General features: G+C 38.5%; 2 protein-coding genes and 1 long non-coding RNA gene across 3 annotated transcripts in view; 2 read left to right on the plus strand and 1 right to left on the minus strand.

The window, feature by feature from the left end:
• The window catches only part of ATAD5 (ATPase family AAA domain containing 5), a 40,075-nt gene extending 32,755 nt beyond the window's left edge, over positions 1–7,320 (plus strand). The window contains exons 19-23 of the mRNA XM_054709773.1: positions 1,456–1,636; positions 4,352–4,533; positions 5,262–6,112; positions 6,571–6,729; positions 6,835–7,320. Coding sequence (XP_054565748.1) covers positions 1,456–1,636; positions 4,352–4,533; positions 5,262–6,112; positions 6,571–6,729; positions 6,835–6,913 — 1,452 coding nt within the window. The 3' untranslated portion in view covers positions 6,914–7,320. The remainder of the gene's footprint in view (positions 1–1,455; positions 1,637–4,351; positions 4,534–5,261; positions 6,113–6,570; positions 6,730–6,834) is intronic.
• A 3,589-nt stretch (positions 7,321–10,909) lies between these two features.
• TEFM (transcription elongation factor, mitochondrial) lies at positions 10,910–15,955 on the minus strand. Its single transcript, XM_008147777.3, has 4 exons — positions 15,798–15,955; positions 14,497–14,960; positions 12,511–12,660; positions 10,910–11,718 (listed from the first exon to the last, which is right to left on the minus strand). The coding sequence occupies exons 1-4, from the start codon at positions 15,826–15,828 to the stop codon at positions 11,281–11,283; spliced, it is 1,083 nt and encodes a 360-aa protein (XP_008145999.2). The 5' UTR covers positions 15,829–15,955; the 3' UTR covers positions 10,910–11,280.
• LOC114233817 (uncharacterized) lies at positions 15,921–17,375 on the plus strand. The gene is made up of 2 exons (XR_003619981.2): positions 15,921–16,196; positions 17,120–17,375. It is a non-coding gene; the product is annotated as an uncharacterized LOC114233817 (long non-coding RNA).
• The last annotated feature ends 262 nt before the right edge of the window (positions 17,376–17,637 follow it).

Raw genomic sequence — 17,637 nt, forward strand, 5'->3', positions numbered from 1 at the left:
TGTCCCATTGTGTTTTTTCTGTCACTATAATTTTGCCTGTAGAATTTTATATAAATAGAATCTTATAATATGTATTTTTTATTTAGTTTCTTTTACATAACATAATGCTTTTTCAGATTCATTCATATTATCTGTGGCAGTAGTTCTTTCCTTTTTGTGAATGAGCAGTATCCCATTTTATACATATACTTCACATATATAAATGTGTTGTCATATTCACCTATTGATAGACATTTGGGTTGTTTACAGTTAAACTATCCTATATAATAAAAGCCTAATATGCAAATTGTCCCCTTGACCAGGAGTTCGACCAGGGGGCGGGGTTGGCTAGGGGTGGTGGCAGCATCAGTGGTGGCAGGTGGCTAGGGGAAGGGAGGCGCCCTGGCTGGTAGCCACTAGGGACCCTACCAGTGCACGAATTTCGTGTATTGGGCCTCTAGTTATAAATAAAGTTGCTATGAGTAATTACATTATTCTGGACATATATTTCCTTTTTTTTTTACTTAAGTACTTAAAGGTGGAATCATTGGTCAAATTAACATTATAAGAGCTTGATAACTTGTTTTCTGAAGTTTTCCAATGATTTGCATTCTCACCAGCAATGTCTGAGGGTTCAGTTGTATTTTGCATAATTATCAGAAGTTGGAATTATCCAATTATCTTATTTTATCCATAGTAATAATTATGTATTGGTATCTCATGGTTTTATTTTTTTTAATTAATTTATTTATTTGTATTATTTATTTATTTGTTAATCCTCACCAGAGGATATTTTTTTCCATTGCTTTTCAGAGATAGAATAGAAGAAATGGAGGGAGGAGAGAGAGAAACATTGATGTGAGAGAGACATACCATTGGTTGCTTCCCACATGTACTTCTGCAACCGAGGTACATGCCCTTGACTGGAATCGAACTCAGGACCCTTCAGTTTGCAGGCTGACAATCCACCCAACCAAACCAGCTAGGGCAGAGACACACATTTTATTTAAAAAATATATTTTATTGATTTTTTACAGAGAGGAAGGGAGAGGGATAGAGAGTCAGAAACATCGATGAGAGAGAACATCCATCAGCTGCCTCCTGCACACTACCTACTGGGTTTGTGCCTGTAACCAAGGTACATGCCCTTGACCAGAATCGAAACTGGGACCCTTGAGTCCGAAGGCTGATGCTCTATCCACTGAGCCAAACCGGTTAGGGCTAGAGACACACATTTTTGATTGATTGCCTCCTGCACATGCCCCAACTGGGGTGGGGAGCAAACCTGTAACCCAGGTATGTGCCCTTGACTGGGAATTGAACTGAACCTTGAGTCCAGCTCATTTTCATTCTCAATAAATGCTTACTATGTGAATTTTAGCAAAATTTGTCTTACTTTTTAAAAGACATGTATTATTCATGTATTTCTATTAACTCTGCAATTGACCATGTTTATTTCCTCTGTCTTTCTCTCAGCTAAATGTTGCCAGCTATCTACAGACAATCTGCTTAACTGAGAATTTTAGAACTGACATAAAAGACCTTGTAACATTGTTAACTGCAAATACTTGTGATATTAGGAAAAGTATCCTTTACCTACAATTTTGGATTAGAAGTGGAGGTGGATTTTTAGAAGAAAGGCCGTTATCTCTTTGTCGTAAGTTGATCTGTTATAAAAAGAAATTCCTGTAATGGGACCCTATGTTAAAATATATCCTATACCAAAATATTTGAAAGATTATAAAAATTTAGAGCATCAAGGTATCACATTAATCTTAAAAATACATACATATGTCAACTTTGTTGATGAAAAGTTTTATGAACATTAAATGTGGGTAAATAAAATTAAACTAACCTAGAGCAGATTGTTTCTTATACATTTATAAACATATATTTTTTATAAACAAATAGAATTATATTAACAATTTTTTTTATTACTTTCTTAAAAACATTGGTGATTTTTTTCCCACATATATAAATTATTTTTATTTTTATTTTTTTTAAAATATGTTTCTTTATTGATTTCAAAGAGGAAGGGAGAAGGAGAGAGATAGAAACATCAATGATGAGAGAGAATCATTGATCAGCTGCCTCCTGCACGCCCCCCACTGGGGACCGAGCCCGCAACCCAGGCATGTGCCCTTGGCCGGAATCGAACCCGGGACCCTTCAGTCCGCAGGCTGACGCTCTATCCACTGAGCCAAGCCGGCTAGGGCATAAATTATTTTTATATGGCCATGTTGTAAGGTCCCTTTTAGCTTCTTCACTAGTCTGTAATTCCATTTTGCCTAAGAACTTTATCATTTCGGAAATGCTTTATTTTATTATTGATGTTTAGTCATCATTACCTAATTCAAGTCACAGATATATGTTGAAGACTTTCTCCATTCTAGATCCTGTGTTTCCATGAATAAGACATGGTTCCTTCCCTGAAGAAGTTCATAGTTCGTGGTTTCCATGCGCCATAGTGACAGTTACGTAGTTACAGATTCTGCTTAGGGAAATACACAAATATTTAAATGAAATCAGGGTGATGTTCTGAAATATTAATCCCCTGTCAGTATTTTTCTTTGATTAGTTCAAAATTTTAATGTATATTTTTTTCAAGTAGACAAACATTTAATTCAACATTAGTTGGTAGCTTTCACTGTTTCTTGGAACTAAATATGGAAAATAACCTGTTATAAAAAAATTAGTTAATAACTGTCACCATACTACTGGATATAGAATGCTATACTAAGACTTTAGAAGACATATTAAGTATGGCATTTTTTCTTTTCTGGGAGATTTTGTATGTATTTCATTTCTATAAAAAGAAAGATACTTATTGGAAATTCAAACTTTTATGTAAAATAAAAAACAAAAGAACTTCACTTTTTAAAAAAATATATTTTATTGATTTTTTACAGAGAGGAAAGGAGAGGGATAGAGAGTTAGAAACATCGATGAGAGAGAAAGATTGATTCAGCTGCCTCTTGCACAATCCCTACTAGGGATGTGCCCGCAACCAAGGTACATGCCCTTGACCGGAATCGAACCTGGGACCCTTCAGTCCACAGGCTGACGCTCTATCCACTGAGCCAAACCGGTTAGGGCAGAACTTCACTTCTTAAAGCTAGCCACTGTTAGACCTTTATCGATGCACAAATATTGCTACTTACTTATTTAGCAAAATTAATTAATACTATATATATTGTTAAAAAGTTTGCTTTTCGCTCAACAATTTGTCAGTAGAGTTCTACCCCATTCTTTTTCACAGCTGCATTCTATTCATAATTGATTGGATGTAACAATTTAATTAACCATTACCTATTTAGAGACATTTAAGTTATCTTCACTTTGTTACTAAAGTATGCAGTGGATATCTTTATACACATTCTTTGAGCATATCTGTGAGTACTTCTGTTTGAGAGAATTCTAGAAGTGTGGTTGCTGGGCCAAAGGCTGTCCGTTTGACATTTATATATGAGTTTATGTTCCACAATGAGTATATGATGGCTCTTTTATGTGTACCTTTAACTAAACTGGATTATCAGTCATTTAATTTATTTATTTAATTTATTTTTTAGCATAGTTTTATTGATTTCAGAGAGGAAGGAGGGGAAAGAGAGAGAGAAATATCAATGTTGAGAATCATTGATTAGCTGCCTCCTGCACTCCCCACACTGGGGAACGAGCCCACAACCTGGGCATGTGCCCTGAACAGGAATCAAACCGTGACCTCCTGGTTCATAGGTTGAAGCCACACTGGCTGCGCGGTTATCAGCCGTTTTAATTTGCCAATTTAAAGGTGAAAAAATGAACAACATCTTAATTTGCACTTCCATGATCACTAGGGAAATTGCACATGGTTTTATGAGTTTATTACATATTTGTATTTCTTCTGTGACTTGTCTGTTACTAGTCCTTGCACTTTTTTCATGTGGGATTGTTTTGTAAGCCCATCACCACCATCTCACTTAACCTATGTATGATAAAAATAATGTTTGTATTGTACTTTTAAACATATATATATATATTGATTTCAGAGAGGAAAGGAAAGGGAGAGAGAGATAGAAACATCAATGATGAGAGAGAATCATCGATCGGCTGCTTCCTGCATGCCCACACAGGGGATCGAGCCTGCAACCCGGGCATGTGCTCTGACTGGGAATCGAACCATGACCTTCTGGTTCATAGGTTGATACTCAACTATTGAGCCACGCCAACCAGGCTGTATTGCACTCTTTATGAATTAAATAAATGTGTGGAGAAGAACAAAATGGAGGGTATAGGATCAAGAGATGCCAAAGGATCTTAGATTTTAAATAATTGTTTGATATAATTTGTTTAAAATATGGATAGGTAAGACTTTTTTTTATTCACTTTGAAGGAGAAAACAGCAGAAATGGACAACTTATTCGCTCTGAAGATGGCCCTGATTCCCAAAATAACCCTAAAAATGCTAAAAGGAGTCCTACAGACCTTCCCAAATGTGACACTGGCTGTGTTGAGACCTTGTTTGGCCTTAAGAACATTTTTCCCCCATCTGAAGATTTATTTTCATTTTTAAAGGTATTTGTAATGTCTAGTTTGGAATGTTAAATTTGAATGTTAAATTTATGTTTCTTTCATCTTTTCAACACACCTATATTTTGAATCTAGAGATTAACTTAAATTTGCTCATCCTTTTTATAGGTTTCAAATTTCTGATTTTAACATATTTGACCTCTGACAAATGATGCATAGGCATTGCTCTAAATGCTTATTTTAGTATTGAGAAGAGAACTTAGAGATAGTTCCGATTAAAATTTTTAGAGAAGTTTTTTTTTTTTTAAAGACTTTTATTGACTTCAGAGAGTAAGGGAAAAGGGAGAGAGAGAAAGAAACATCAATGATGAGAGAATAATTGATCGGCTGCCTCCTGCACGCCCCCTACTGGGGATCAAGCCCACAACCCAGGCATGTGCCCTGACCAGGTATTGAACCGTGACCTGGTTCATAGGTCTATGCTCAACCACTGAGCCACGCCAGTCGGGCTAGAGAAGTATTTTTTAAATAAATGAGCTAATTATTGCATTGGGGTGTATACTGATTATTAAAGAATTTAATTATTCAAATTAATAGTCTAAATTTTTTAGATTCATAATACTATTTTGATGAATTAAGGGACTGTGTAGGTTAATAAATAATGAGGGGTAATGGCTTCTTTGAAGATAGAATACAGATGACATATTCATATGGGTAGAAAAATGTTTAAATCGTATTGTTATAACATTTCTTTATTCAAAATTGTTTTTCAGCACAAAATCAGAACAAAGGAAGAATGGCATAAGCTCATCCAGGTTCTTACAGAATTCCAAATGCGGAATGTAGATTTCTTATATAGTAATCTTGAGTTCATCCTACCATTACCTGTTGATATCATTCCAGAAACAGAAAAGCTTTGTGGTTCATCAGTAAGTGTGGACACCAGTGCAGCAACAAAAAATATGAAATGTCTTGCCAGGAAACATTCTGGAGAGAAGCCATTGAAAAAGTCACAAAAAAAGAAACATAAGAAAAAAATGGTAATTCTAGATGATAGTGACTTATTTGACACGAACTTGGACTTCTCTGATGAATTTCTTTGCCTTCACCCTGAATCCTCAAGTTCAGAAGAAAGCAAAGCCAAAGAAAGCAATTCAGAGACAAAGAAACTAAACAAATGTTTAGATTCTAACATTGAATCTAATCCTCATCTTCCTGAAACACCAGCAGAAAAAAAATGTTCTGCCCTTGTTTCTCACTGTTTAAATTCTCTCACCGAGTTCATGGATAACATGTCCTTCTTAGATGCCCTTTTAACTGATGGAAGGGAACAAAAGGAACTTGGGAAACATGACTTTAGTTGGACAAATGGAAAGGTTAAAAGTGGACTTTGTGATGAGTTTAGTCTTGAAAACAGTGATGGATGGACTTCTCAAAACTCTGGAGAATTAAAGGCAGCGGTAGAAGCTCTCAGTTTTACTAAGTGTTCTTCAACTATTTCAAAAGCATTGGAAACCTTGAATTCTTGCAAGAAATTAGGCAAAGATCCAATGAAAGACCTTACTTTATCTGTTTCACAAAAGCGCACCAATGTGTACTTTAGTCAGACCTCGGCTAATCTAGAGTAAGTATTTATTTTTTTTACATTTCAGTAGAAAAAGGATAAAGGGGAAATTGTTAAATTCTTACCAATTTTGAAAAGCTGGGCTTTATTTATCATAATAAGCCCTTGATATTAATGATATACTGTAGCTTCTAATCTAATGAGACAGTGAAGGAGATCAGTCTGAATGCTGGGAAGAAAAATAAGGAGAGATTAGGGTGGGGCTAGATTCAGGAGATTCTGGAGTGATAGAGAAAGGGATTTGGATTTGCTGTGGCAGGTATCAGGTAGCCATCAGAGATGTTTCAGTATGGGAGTGGTTGATAAGTTGAAAATGATACAGGAAATTAATCTGGAATCCAGTTAATCTAGTCTAGATCAGAAACGGACAAGCAGATCAAAAGCTGGTTGTGTTTGGGACTGTTGCATTTTTATTAGGTATTGAAAATAAAAAGTAATGCATTACTTTTAATTTACAGCTGTGCTTGGAAGAGGATAGCAGTCATTAAAAGTGTATTTTCTAGCCGATCTCTTCTCAACCTGGGTAATAGACAAGCTAGTATAATTGAATACTTGCCAACTCTTCGAAACATTTGTAGGACTGAGAAGCTAAAAGAACAAGGAAAAAGTAAAAGAAGGTAAAGGATCTATAGAAATAACATTTTATATAGCTATTTCAAGATTCAAATTCTCACCTGATGGCAATATTAACATTAAATTATTTTTCTTTGTAATTTTGACAGATTCCTCCACTATCTTGAAGGAATTCACCTTAATATTTCAAAAGAGACTGTGAACACTTTGGCAGCTGGCTTCCCTTAATATTCCACATTAACAGTGCCTTGTACAGATTATTGTGTGGTCCCTAAGATACATTTTTATATTGATTTTTGTGGAAGTTTACATCTCTTAATGTACATTTAAAACAGAATATTTGTATATTTTTTACTAGTGCGCAAATATTTAAAATGAAAAAATTTGAGTTGCAATTTGTATTTATGATGTGGTGGTATTTTAAAAGAATTTTGTATTATCTGATTTAGCTTTGTTGGAGTATTTATGTATGTAAGTGAGCTGTTTCTAGGAGCTAGAGTTCACTAAGATATTTCTAAAGAGGGTTCAATGCTACACTACTCCATAATTTTTCCCTCCTGGTTCCTTTAATTCACCTCTCTTCAACCAAGTGAGTACTCTGTCAAGTTGTAAATATGAATCTCTTAAATAAATTTATGCAATCTAGAATACAAAATTACATACATAATGCATAAGAAAACTTCCTAAGAAATTATGTTTCAATTTTTTAAAAAGTAAGATCTCCCCTCCCCACCCCCCCCCACCCCCCCAAAAAATAAAATAAAAGTAAGGTCTTCCTGCTCAGGGTCAGCCTGCATACCAAAGGGCCATGGATTTGATTCCCCATCAAAGGGACGTACCTGGGTTGTAGGTTCAATCCCCGGGCCCGGTTGGTGCGCATGCGGTAGGCAACCAATCGATGTGTCTCTCTCACCAATGTTTCTCTCTCTGCGTGTCTCTGTCTTCCTCTCCTCCCATTCTCTAAAACTCAGTGGAAAAAAATATCCTGGGTGAGGATTAACAACAACAAAAAGTAAGAGCTTCCTGATTTTATTTCTGGTGCATTCCTCCAGCATATTTCACCATTGAATACTCAATGTTGACAAAGTGGAATCAAGATTATGAATTATAGTTTTCATGAATGTTTTTTAGCAACCGTACATGTGATATCTTGTATATTTTGCCAATTCAAATCACTTACCTTGTATACTTTTATTGTATTTTTGTATCATTGTTGTTTTATTTCATAGATATTAATGATGTTAATTTATCTAATTCAGACAAGGTTTAATGTTATTTAACAGCCCTGGCCAGTGTGGCCTAGTTGGTTGGAGCTTCAATCCCACACACCAAAAGGTCATGGGTTCTATCCTCAGTCTGGGCACATGTGGAGGCAAACGATCAGTGTTTCACTCTCATATCAATGTTTTTCTATCTCCCTTTCCCTTCCTCTCTGAAAATCAATAAAAATATATTTAAATAAAATACAGTAAAATCAATAAAATCATGTCCTTGGGTAAGAAAAAACAACAACAAAGGATTCTACTATAGCATTTCTATATAACAGCCATTTCCACTAAAGGTTATGTTTTTGGGAGGAAATATGTATTTTTAATTATAAGATTAAAAAATGCCACAGTTCACTTTAAATAATTTTTGCAATTATATAATAAGGTATACCTGGAAATAGTTTCTTATTTCAAGTGTTTGTATTAGCTTAATATTCAGTTACATTATCTGATGAATTACATTTTCACCTCAAAAGATAAGGATCCTAATTTTGCAGGTGAAAAATATCGTATGTATACCTGCTTTAAATATGTATTAAAATGTTTTTATTTAACCTACTTTTTCTTGTATTGAAAATATATTGATTTAAAGGCTAAAGCTAAAAGGCTTTATCCAGTATTTATATAGGAGTTCCAGGTATAATCACCTGAGTAAATACTGGATATTGTATATGTTTGGATATAGGCTATAACTTACACAGGTTCAGTCCTGTATAAGAGACTAAGACCTCTGAGGCATTAAAAAAATATATGTGGGTTTTTTTCTACTGAATATAAGAGTTCACTACCTATAGAGCTCTTACTTACCTGTTAATTTTTGGTGTTTTATTAGAAAATTCTGATAATTCTCTATAATTGAGGAAACAAAGTAAAATAAATCCATAGAATTTTTAACATGTTTTTTTTTATTGGTTTTTAGAAAGAGAGGGAGAGGAATAGAGATAGAAGCATTGATGAGAGAAATCTCATCAATGGGCTGCCTCCTGCACACCCCCTGCTGGGGATTGAGCTGGCAACCTGGGCATGTGCCCTGACAGGAATTAAACTGATGACCTCTTGATTGATGGGTTGATATTCAACCACAGAGCCACACTGACCAGGCTAGAATTTTTAATATCTTTTTTTGTTTGTTTAACATGATTTGGGGAAATATTTTTCACTTCTTAAAGGTGATAAATTCCTGTTAGATTTAAACTAATTTTTGTGATAAAAATAAGCAAATTTTGAGTACTTTTCCATACTTCATATCCTAGCTTATAAATGTCTAAAACAGTCATATTTCACTTACAGCTATTTCTAGAAATATGTGGAAAGTAGAATACCACATGTCTGGCATAAACAACTGAATGGATGGTGAGGCTATTTAGCAAAGTATAAAACGGTAGCAAAGGAGATGATCTGGAGGAAGAATCGTTTCAGACATGAGTAGTTTGAGATATCTACAATATTTCCAAGGTGGAGATGTTTATGTATACAACCATATACAATGTGTACAGGTTTACACAGGCATAGCAACAAATCTAGAGTGTATACCAAACTCCTAAGGCAGTGATGGCGAACCTATGACATGCGTGTCACCACTGACACACGTAGCCATTTCTGATGACATGCGGCCGCATGCCAAGGATGAAACATTTGCTGCTCCTGAGGATGAAACATTTGCAACTAGAGTCTTGGAGTTAGTTTTTTCCTCAAAGTGACACACTACCCAAGTTATGCTCAGTTTTTTGGCGAAGTTTGACACACCAAGCTCAAAAGGTTGCCCATCACTGTCTAAAGAGTTATGAGGTGCTGAAAGAGAGGACTTCCATTTATTTTACACTAGAGGCCCGGTGCATGAATTCATGCATCAGTGGGGTCCTCGCCTGGCCTACACCAATGCATGAATCTGTGCACTGGTCCTCTAGTATGCATATAAGATCTTTGATTAATCTCTTCCCGCCCTCCCCCTTTCCTCTGAGATTCATTAGTCTGTTCCATGTTTCATGCCTGTGCATTGAGCGTCTGCCCCCTGGTGGTCAGTGTGTGTCATAGCTACCAATCGATCGGTTGCTTAGGCTTATATATATACTAGAGGCCCAGTGCATGATTGAATCATGCACGTGTAGGGTCCCCTACACGCTTTCGCTTTCGATCGCGGGGGAGCTGGGTGCCTGTCTGCTGGTGTACCAGGCCTTTCAGAAGCCTCTGGCTCGGCGGAGGCTTCTGAAAGGCCTGGTGCCGGAGCAGACAGGCACCCAGCTCCCCTGCTTTTGATGGTCCGTGGCGGGACGTGAGCTCGCTGCCCCAGAGGCCCCTTCTGTTCCACAGCACAGCTATGGCGCAGACGCTGAGCCCACGCCGCCAGCTCAGCGTCCCACTGGCCCAATCGGCTACCCCGGCCACCCCGAGTCCCGCCCCCTGCGCTTCCCACTGGCCCAATCGTGGGCGTAGCAGAGTGATGGTAATTTACATATTACCATTTTATTAGGTAGGATAGACTAGAGGCCTGATGCACGAAATTTGTGCAAGGGGCTGGGCCCTCGAAGCCCCGGCTTCGTCTGGAAGGTCATCCGGAAAGACGTCCAGAAGGTTGTTAGGCTGTCTGGTCTAATTAGCATATTATGCCTTTATTATTATAGGTATTTATGATTATTTGAGTTTTCCCCAACATGTATATTTCACTTTTAAAGACTTAATGCTTTGACATCAGAGACCTGGGTTCAGTACAAGTGAGATATAATGATGGCCTGAACTAAGGCAGATAAAATGGAAAATGGAGAGATGTGGAAAAGTGCTACTTTTATGAAAAGATGCTCTGTCAACTAAAAGATTTCAAAGTAAGATAGTGAACCTATTAGACAAAGCTTGTTTATTCTGGGATTGAGAGAATGAGCTGATGAAAATCACCTTTTGGAGGCAGTGCATCAAACCATGTTCCATTTATAGAATAAGAAGAGGATTCCACAAGTTGTGTTATCAATTATATTTAGCTTTATTCCCACAATGAGCACCACCCGGAAAAATTCATTCCCTTTTTCAGCGAATTCTTTAATATAGATGATATTGCTTTTAAAGGAAGATAACTTCCTTATTTAGACTGTTTAGAGGTATCTTACTGTTTAACACTAAACCTAAAAGATATAAAATCTCACAAAGATATTTATGGACTTGGCCTTGGCTTATTGTATAAACCATTCAATAGCCAAAAATCTGACTTTAAACATTAAATACACTCAAACCATGTTTTCTTTTCCATTAACATGGATGTCAAAACTGGCTTGTTAGTTTGTTTTTGTAACTTTAAAGCTAATAAATAGAGCAGATCATATATTAGTGATCAGAATTTTAAGGTTCAGGGTCAAACACTGCCAATTCATAGAAGGCAACAGCTTGTAATAATGAATCATACAACTCTTCTATTCTGTATTGGTCAGTAGCTGAAAACATGTGTCTGTAGTGGACTATCTTATCTGATGGGAAGAATACCCGAGGCTCTTCCTTCAGTGCAGCGTCTGAGAGGAACTGCTTCACTAGTTCTTTTCCACTAGTGCGGCTGTCACCAAGCATCAGCTGAAAGTGCTTCCCCACTGCATTTCGATTCATGCTCAGCACCTGATGCTGGCCATGCTGGGCAAAAGTTGTGTTTAGTAAGGCATACAGCATGGCTTCCATGATATGCAAATGTAGCAGTATAGGAAACAGAGTTGAGTTCTGAAGGGAAAGTCCTGTTTTTTCCAGAACATAGAAGTCAGCTTTGGGCATCTTTGAAACGACTGGAGAAATCTTTAAAGAACAAAATAAAATAAGTGAGCAAAGTAAATCATTATGTTTTATTGTTTGGGTCCCCTCTGTCCCACTTCTATTTTAAAAATAAAATTACATAACTTACACTATTTTGCTATTGACAATTTTGAAGTAATTGAAAAAGCATTTTATGGGAGAATCAGAATAGCCAAATTCTGGTTATGGTTCTATCAGGCACCAGAGAAGCTAAGACAAACCATTTAGTCCTAAGTACTACTTTCCTCATCTGTAAAATGGGCTCATAATTTCTAAAATCTATATTGACTCTAAGATTAGACAAAACTGTTTTATTAACCTTTTAAGAACTTTTACAGTATAGCATAGGGTTAGAATAATTAGCCTAGAATCAATCACCTTTACAACTGGCTGATTGCATCAGGTGCTTGATCAAAACAGTTTTCAATGGTGTAATGATGATAATTACTGCCCATCTCACAAACTTTCAAAGACTCAAATGACACAATGTTAGTATTTAAAAATTAAGCTTTCCAAATATAGTGATGAAATTCTATAACATTTAGAATCAACTTTAGCATTGTTTTTTCCCCCCAGTATCTGCCTTTGACATAGACATTTCTTGAAATAAATGAAGAAATATTAAATTTTTAAAAAGTCATTGATGATGGAAAACAACTGGAATGGGTGAGTAATAAGTATCAAAAGAGAATCTCTCCTTACTATTTTATTAGATTCTTTTCAGGACCAGTAGATTAAGCTATACCAGTAGATTAAACTATACAAGGTAGGAATTGGGACGTGTTACTGCCTTACCTCTTCTAAATAGACAGATGTTGTGTATGTTCCTTTCACCAAATGGCAACATTCTTTATGCTGCCAGTCCAGCACTGCCAATTTACGATCCAGGTGAGCCCAGGCAATTCTTCGAGTACCAAAAACAATGGATACGATACTATTTACTGCCTAAAACAAAAAGGCTGGTTTCATTACAAGTGTAAACATTTTAACAGATACAAAATTTAAGCTACAAACTCAGAAAGCCAAGTTAGCTTATGTAATAGAAATATATATTATGGTTTATAAACAGAATTGTTAAAGACATGCAGGAGTAATTAAAAGGTAACTAGTAGCAGTCAGTTCTCAGCCATAGCTCAAAGTAGGCATTCAAATGTTGCTGGAGACTGCTAGATGCTGGGAAACTAGGAACACAGCCATACATGGTAAGAAATGCCATTACTATTTATTTACACTCTAGAGAAAAGAAGTGGTCAGGAAAGACTTAGTGCAGGACTTGGGAGAACGAGTAAAATGGTAAGCGGGAAGTTATTTCACTGAGATGTCCGCTTAGATAGTTTGACACCTCAGACTCAGCCAGTGGATTCAAGAGTACAAGTGGGAAAAGGGCAGAGGGGTCCACAGATTTCTGCAAAAAGTAACTTGCTTTATCCGAGAGCCACAGAGAGCCAGTAAAGCGTATACAATTCAGGAGTAACAGATTTACATTTCAGAAAGATCATGGACAGCTGTGTGGAAGATGGACCAGAAGAGATAGACTAGAGGTAGGGATTTGTGTTAGGTACCTGTCATATGACAAAGTATTAAGAATCTAAGACAGTGACAATGAGAAGGACAAGAAAGAGATCAGAGATAATGGGAGTAAAATTGTTATGTGGGATGATCAAGGGGCCTAGGATAACTCCAATTGTTTTTCAGTAACTATATGACATCATTAATCAAGATGATCTTAGGAAGTGGGTCAACTTGGGAAGGTTGGGGGAGATGAGTTGTTTTTTAATGTATTGAGTTCAGGGTGCCTTCTAAGAGGACATGTGTAACAGATAACCGAATATATGGATTTAGCTCTGTGCCAAGTCTGGGTTTCACCTCACTCCCAAGTGGCTCATTTAGTAATACAGACAATATACATTAACATGATCTATAGATACAGAGATAAGCAGAAACATTTTGTAATTCTATATTCATCTCCCTTTTACTGCTAAAGAATGGGTAAATATCCATTAAAGGTGGAATAATTTGGCGAGGATTACAAAATAAATAAAGGCAAAATAGTTTGGAAGCCCAAATAGCTACAAAATACAGGCCTTCTACCCTGGCTCGTGTGGCTCAGTTGGTTGAGCATTGTCCCATACACCAAAAGGTCGCTGGTTCGATTCCTGGTCAGGGCACATGCCTGGGTTGTGAGCTTGATCCCCACTAGGGGGCGTGCATGAGGAAACCGACTGATGTTTCTATCTCCCTCTCCCTCTCTAAAATCAATAAAAAACATTTTTTTTTTTAAAGGGGGAAGAAAATAACTTTAAATGCTGCTGGAGAGACGTTCTAAAGTCACTCTTTGGCGTAGCTCATCTTTGCATCTTAATTTCTGATTACTCCTGACATAACTGTCAGACACAGCCAGATATCTCAACATTCCTTCTAAACAAACTTTGCACAGACCTACTTCTGCATCGCTGTTCTGCATCCTAGAATGCCCTCCTCTTCCCACTAGCCTCTCTCCCTCAAAGACACAAGTTGAGTTCTCCCAGTAAACTTTCCCCAACAGTTACAGCCCACAGTTCTCTCCTCTGAATGGCTCACGTACTATCTGTATATCTCACCTTGGTATTGATCACATACTACTTTGTACAGTGGGTTATCTATTAATATATGTATCGCTGGGCCCACCAACTGAACTATAAGCTGCCCGAGAGCCCTGTCTTAGTGCCCAGAATAGTTCTTTGCAAAGTAGGTTCTCAAATATTTAGGCTGTATAATCGACATTAATAAGAAAGGGTATACCTTAAGTCTCTCTCTTTCTATTTCTGGTTTGATGAGCCTTTTCAAGAGCCGGTTTTCCTGTGACTTTCTTTTTTTCACTTCAGTCTCTGGACAAAGAATGGAGTTACAAATCTGAACGGTAGTTTTATACTGGAACAAGGGCACATCCATTAAACTCTCCAAATTCTGAAATGGCCCAAACTTTTTTCTGTGCTCTACAAGATTGATAGACTTTCTTCCACGAAGTGATTTGAAAGCTTCAAGTTCATTATTAGATGCTGTATTCAACACATGCAATATGGAAGCCTGTTGTTCCGAAGAGAAGAGCTTGTCAAGTGCCTTTCCAGTCTCTTTTGTCGTTTTGTCACAAAAAGCAACCCTGGGAATACTTTTCTTGGATGTAGTGGATTTTTTCCGACAGCAGGAATTATGTAGGGCCTGGAATGAGGACCATCCTAATGGTACTGGAAAAAATCTCCACCTCCCTAAAAGGAAAATTTAGCAAAATGTAAGTTGGGACGTCCTACTTCCTTAGTGTTAGCTGCAGCTTCACTAGAACCTTTGCAAAGTAGCTTCACTAGAACCTTTGCAAAGTGGCAAAGACTTTCCCAAAATTTAAGTACTAGTGGACCATCTTAAGTTCTCCTGTAGAATCATTAAAATAAGTTTAAAAACCGTACCTACATATAATTAACTAATAGGACTTTTTGTTGTTTTTTTAACTCACAAGATATAGCTTCTGATTTTTTATGGCTATGTCCTAAGTTTTACTACCTAGGAATCTTATTTTATGCCCATCAAGAAGCATGGGTTTAAAACAATAATTTCGACTGCTTAACCTTTTTGACATTTGTAACTTTAGAGGAATCTCTTTGTAATTAATATCTGGTTATGGAAATTTATTTTCCCTCCATTTTCACTAGTGTTTTTCTTACCCGGTGGGACCAAATAAAATGTTTTAGCGGAGTGGTAGATTAAGAGCGGTTTTTACTTTCTTCTGCACACTTTTCAAGATTTCTACCATGCTTACGGTTCTGCAAGCAGAAGAAAACCCACGTAAGGAACACTTTTGTAAAACCAATGGGAAGTCACTCTGACATCGCAGCCACAGGAGAGCAATGCAGCCAGGGGCGAGCAAGTGGCTGTTAAGGCTCTGCGCCCCCCGCCCCCCGCCCGCCGCCCAGTCGGGGAAGGAGCCGCTCGCGGACCCTTAACCCCGAGAAGCTCGATCGCACCGTCAGCTCAGCGGGGACTCCCAGAGGAGACCTGGATCTGGGACCCAGGGCGGACGGGAAGTTAACCCGGTACTGCAGGGACCCTACCTCCCGCCGTGAGGACACTAGGGACGTTCATTTTCCGAGTCAAATGAGTACGTCCCCACAGTTCAATCTTCCTCCACTGACTTCCGGTTCCTGAGTGCTTCCCCTAAAAGAGCCCGACCTTTCCGCAGAAAGATTCCGGCCGCCGCGGCGTTCCGGGCGCGCCCAGGTGTGTAGCCCTGAGCGGTGGGCGGGCCGCGGCGGGGCTGGGCCCCCGGGACGGGCGCCCCAAGAAGCTCTGCGCCGAGATCCCGAGCCCTGGGTGGTCCGCAGACTTATTCCACCGCCTCCGGGGAATGGGAAGGGAAGCAAGGAGGTGAGGCGCCATCTGTGCTTGAATGCCTGGTGGAGCGCCACCAGGTAACCGGAAGCCACTGAGGTTTTCGTGGAGTCTGACTGGAGGTGTGTTTCTAGAAAACTGGCCTCAGATGGAAGGGTGAGGCTGGGTTGGAGGTGAAGAGGCTGGGGCAAGGGGAGGAGCTGGGAGGCTAGTGTAATTTCCCAAGGGACAGGCAACCCTAAGGAGCTGAACTTGGGAGACATAAAGGAGGGTGGAAAGGATTCTTTCTAGGAAATGGGGAGACTTTAGCTAGACTTTTTGTGAAAAACAGGGAAGTCAGGAGGAAGGTGGCTTTTGGAGGCAAAGTTAGCGCATTTGTGTTTTTATGAGACGGCAGTGCCGGGTAGATATTGTCCAGGAGGCAGTGGAGATGTGAGGGATTGTAAGTATTCATAAGGACTACTCATGGGAATTCTACAAATCCAGCCAGTTTCTGGGGAACTTGGGAATCTAACAAGAAATAAAGTAAACTTTTTTTGCTAAATCCCCCAAATCAATAGGAAATAGTTTTCTTTTGACTCCAGAGCTTATACCACTGAAGTTGAATTGTATTAGAAGTTGAATTGTATCCCTCAAAAAAGAGATGAGGAAGTCTTACTCCTCAGTACCTCAGAATATGACCTCATTTCCAAATAGGGTAATTGCAGATGTAATTAGTTAAAATTAAAAATGAGGTCACACTGGGGTGTGGGTGGGGGCTGGCTAATTCAATATGACTGGTGTCCTTATAAGAAGGTGATCAGCCCTAGCCGGTTTGGCTTAGTGGATATAGTGTTGACCTATGGACCGAAGGGTCCTGGGTTCGATTTCAGTCAAGAACGGGCACGGACCTCCCAGGTTCGATTTCAGTCAAGAACAGGTTGCAGGCTCGTCCCAGGCCCAGGCCCTGGTTGGGGCTGGTGCAGGAGGCAACCAATCGGTGTGTTTCTCTCACATCGATATTTATCTCTGTCTTTCCCTCTCTCTTCCTCTCTCTAAAAATCAGTGGAAAAATATCCTCGGGTGAGAATTAAAAAAAAAGAAAGAAAAGAAAAGATGAGTGCCATGTGAAGATGGAGCCAAAAACTGAAGTGATGCACATACAAACCAAGGAAGGCCAAGGTTAGCCAGCAAGGTCATCACAGGTAGGAGAGAGGCGTGGAACAGATTCACTCTCAGAAGGAACCAACCCTGCCAACACCTTTACTTTGACTTCCAGCCTCCAGAGCTGTGAGAGAATAAATTCCTGTTGTTTTAAGCCACCAAGTTTGTGGTAATTTGTTACAGCAGCCACGGGAAACAAATAAGGAGCCTGGTGATGGGTGCTTTCAGAGGTGATGTGGTCCACTCTCAAGGTGCAACAAGTCACAACCTGCACAACCTGAGGTTCTCATCCTCTCCGAGCCTCAGCTTCCTCATTTGTGAAATGGACATAATGGTATCTGCCTCTCATTTCTACTAAGAGGACTTCTAGTTAGAAACTGGATGTAGAGAACATGACTTATAATAAGGGTTCAATAAATG

The sequence above is a fragment of the Eptesicus fuscus genome, chromosome 20 (assembly GCF_027574615.1).
Source record: "Eptesicus fuscus isolate TK198812 chromosome 20, DD_ASM_mEF_20220401, whole genome shotgun sequence".
NCBI classification, from domain to species: Eukaryota; Metazoa; Chordata; class Mammalia; order Chiroptera; family Vespertilionidae; genus Eptesicus; species Eptesicus fuscus.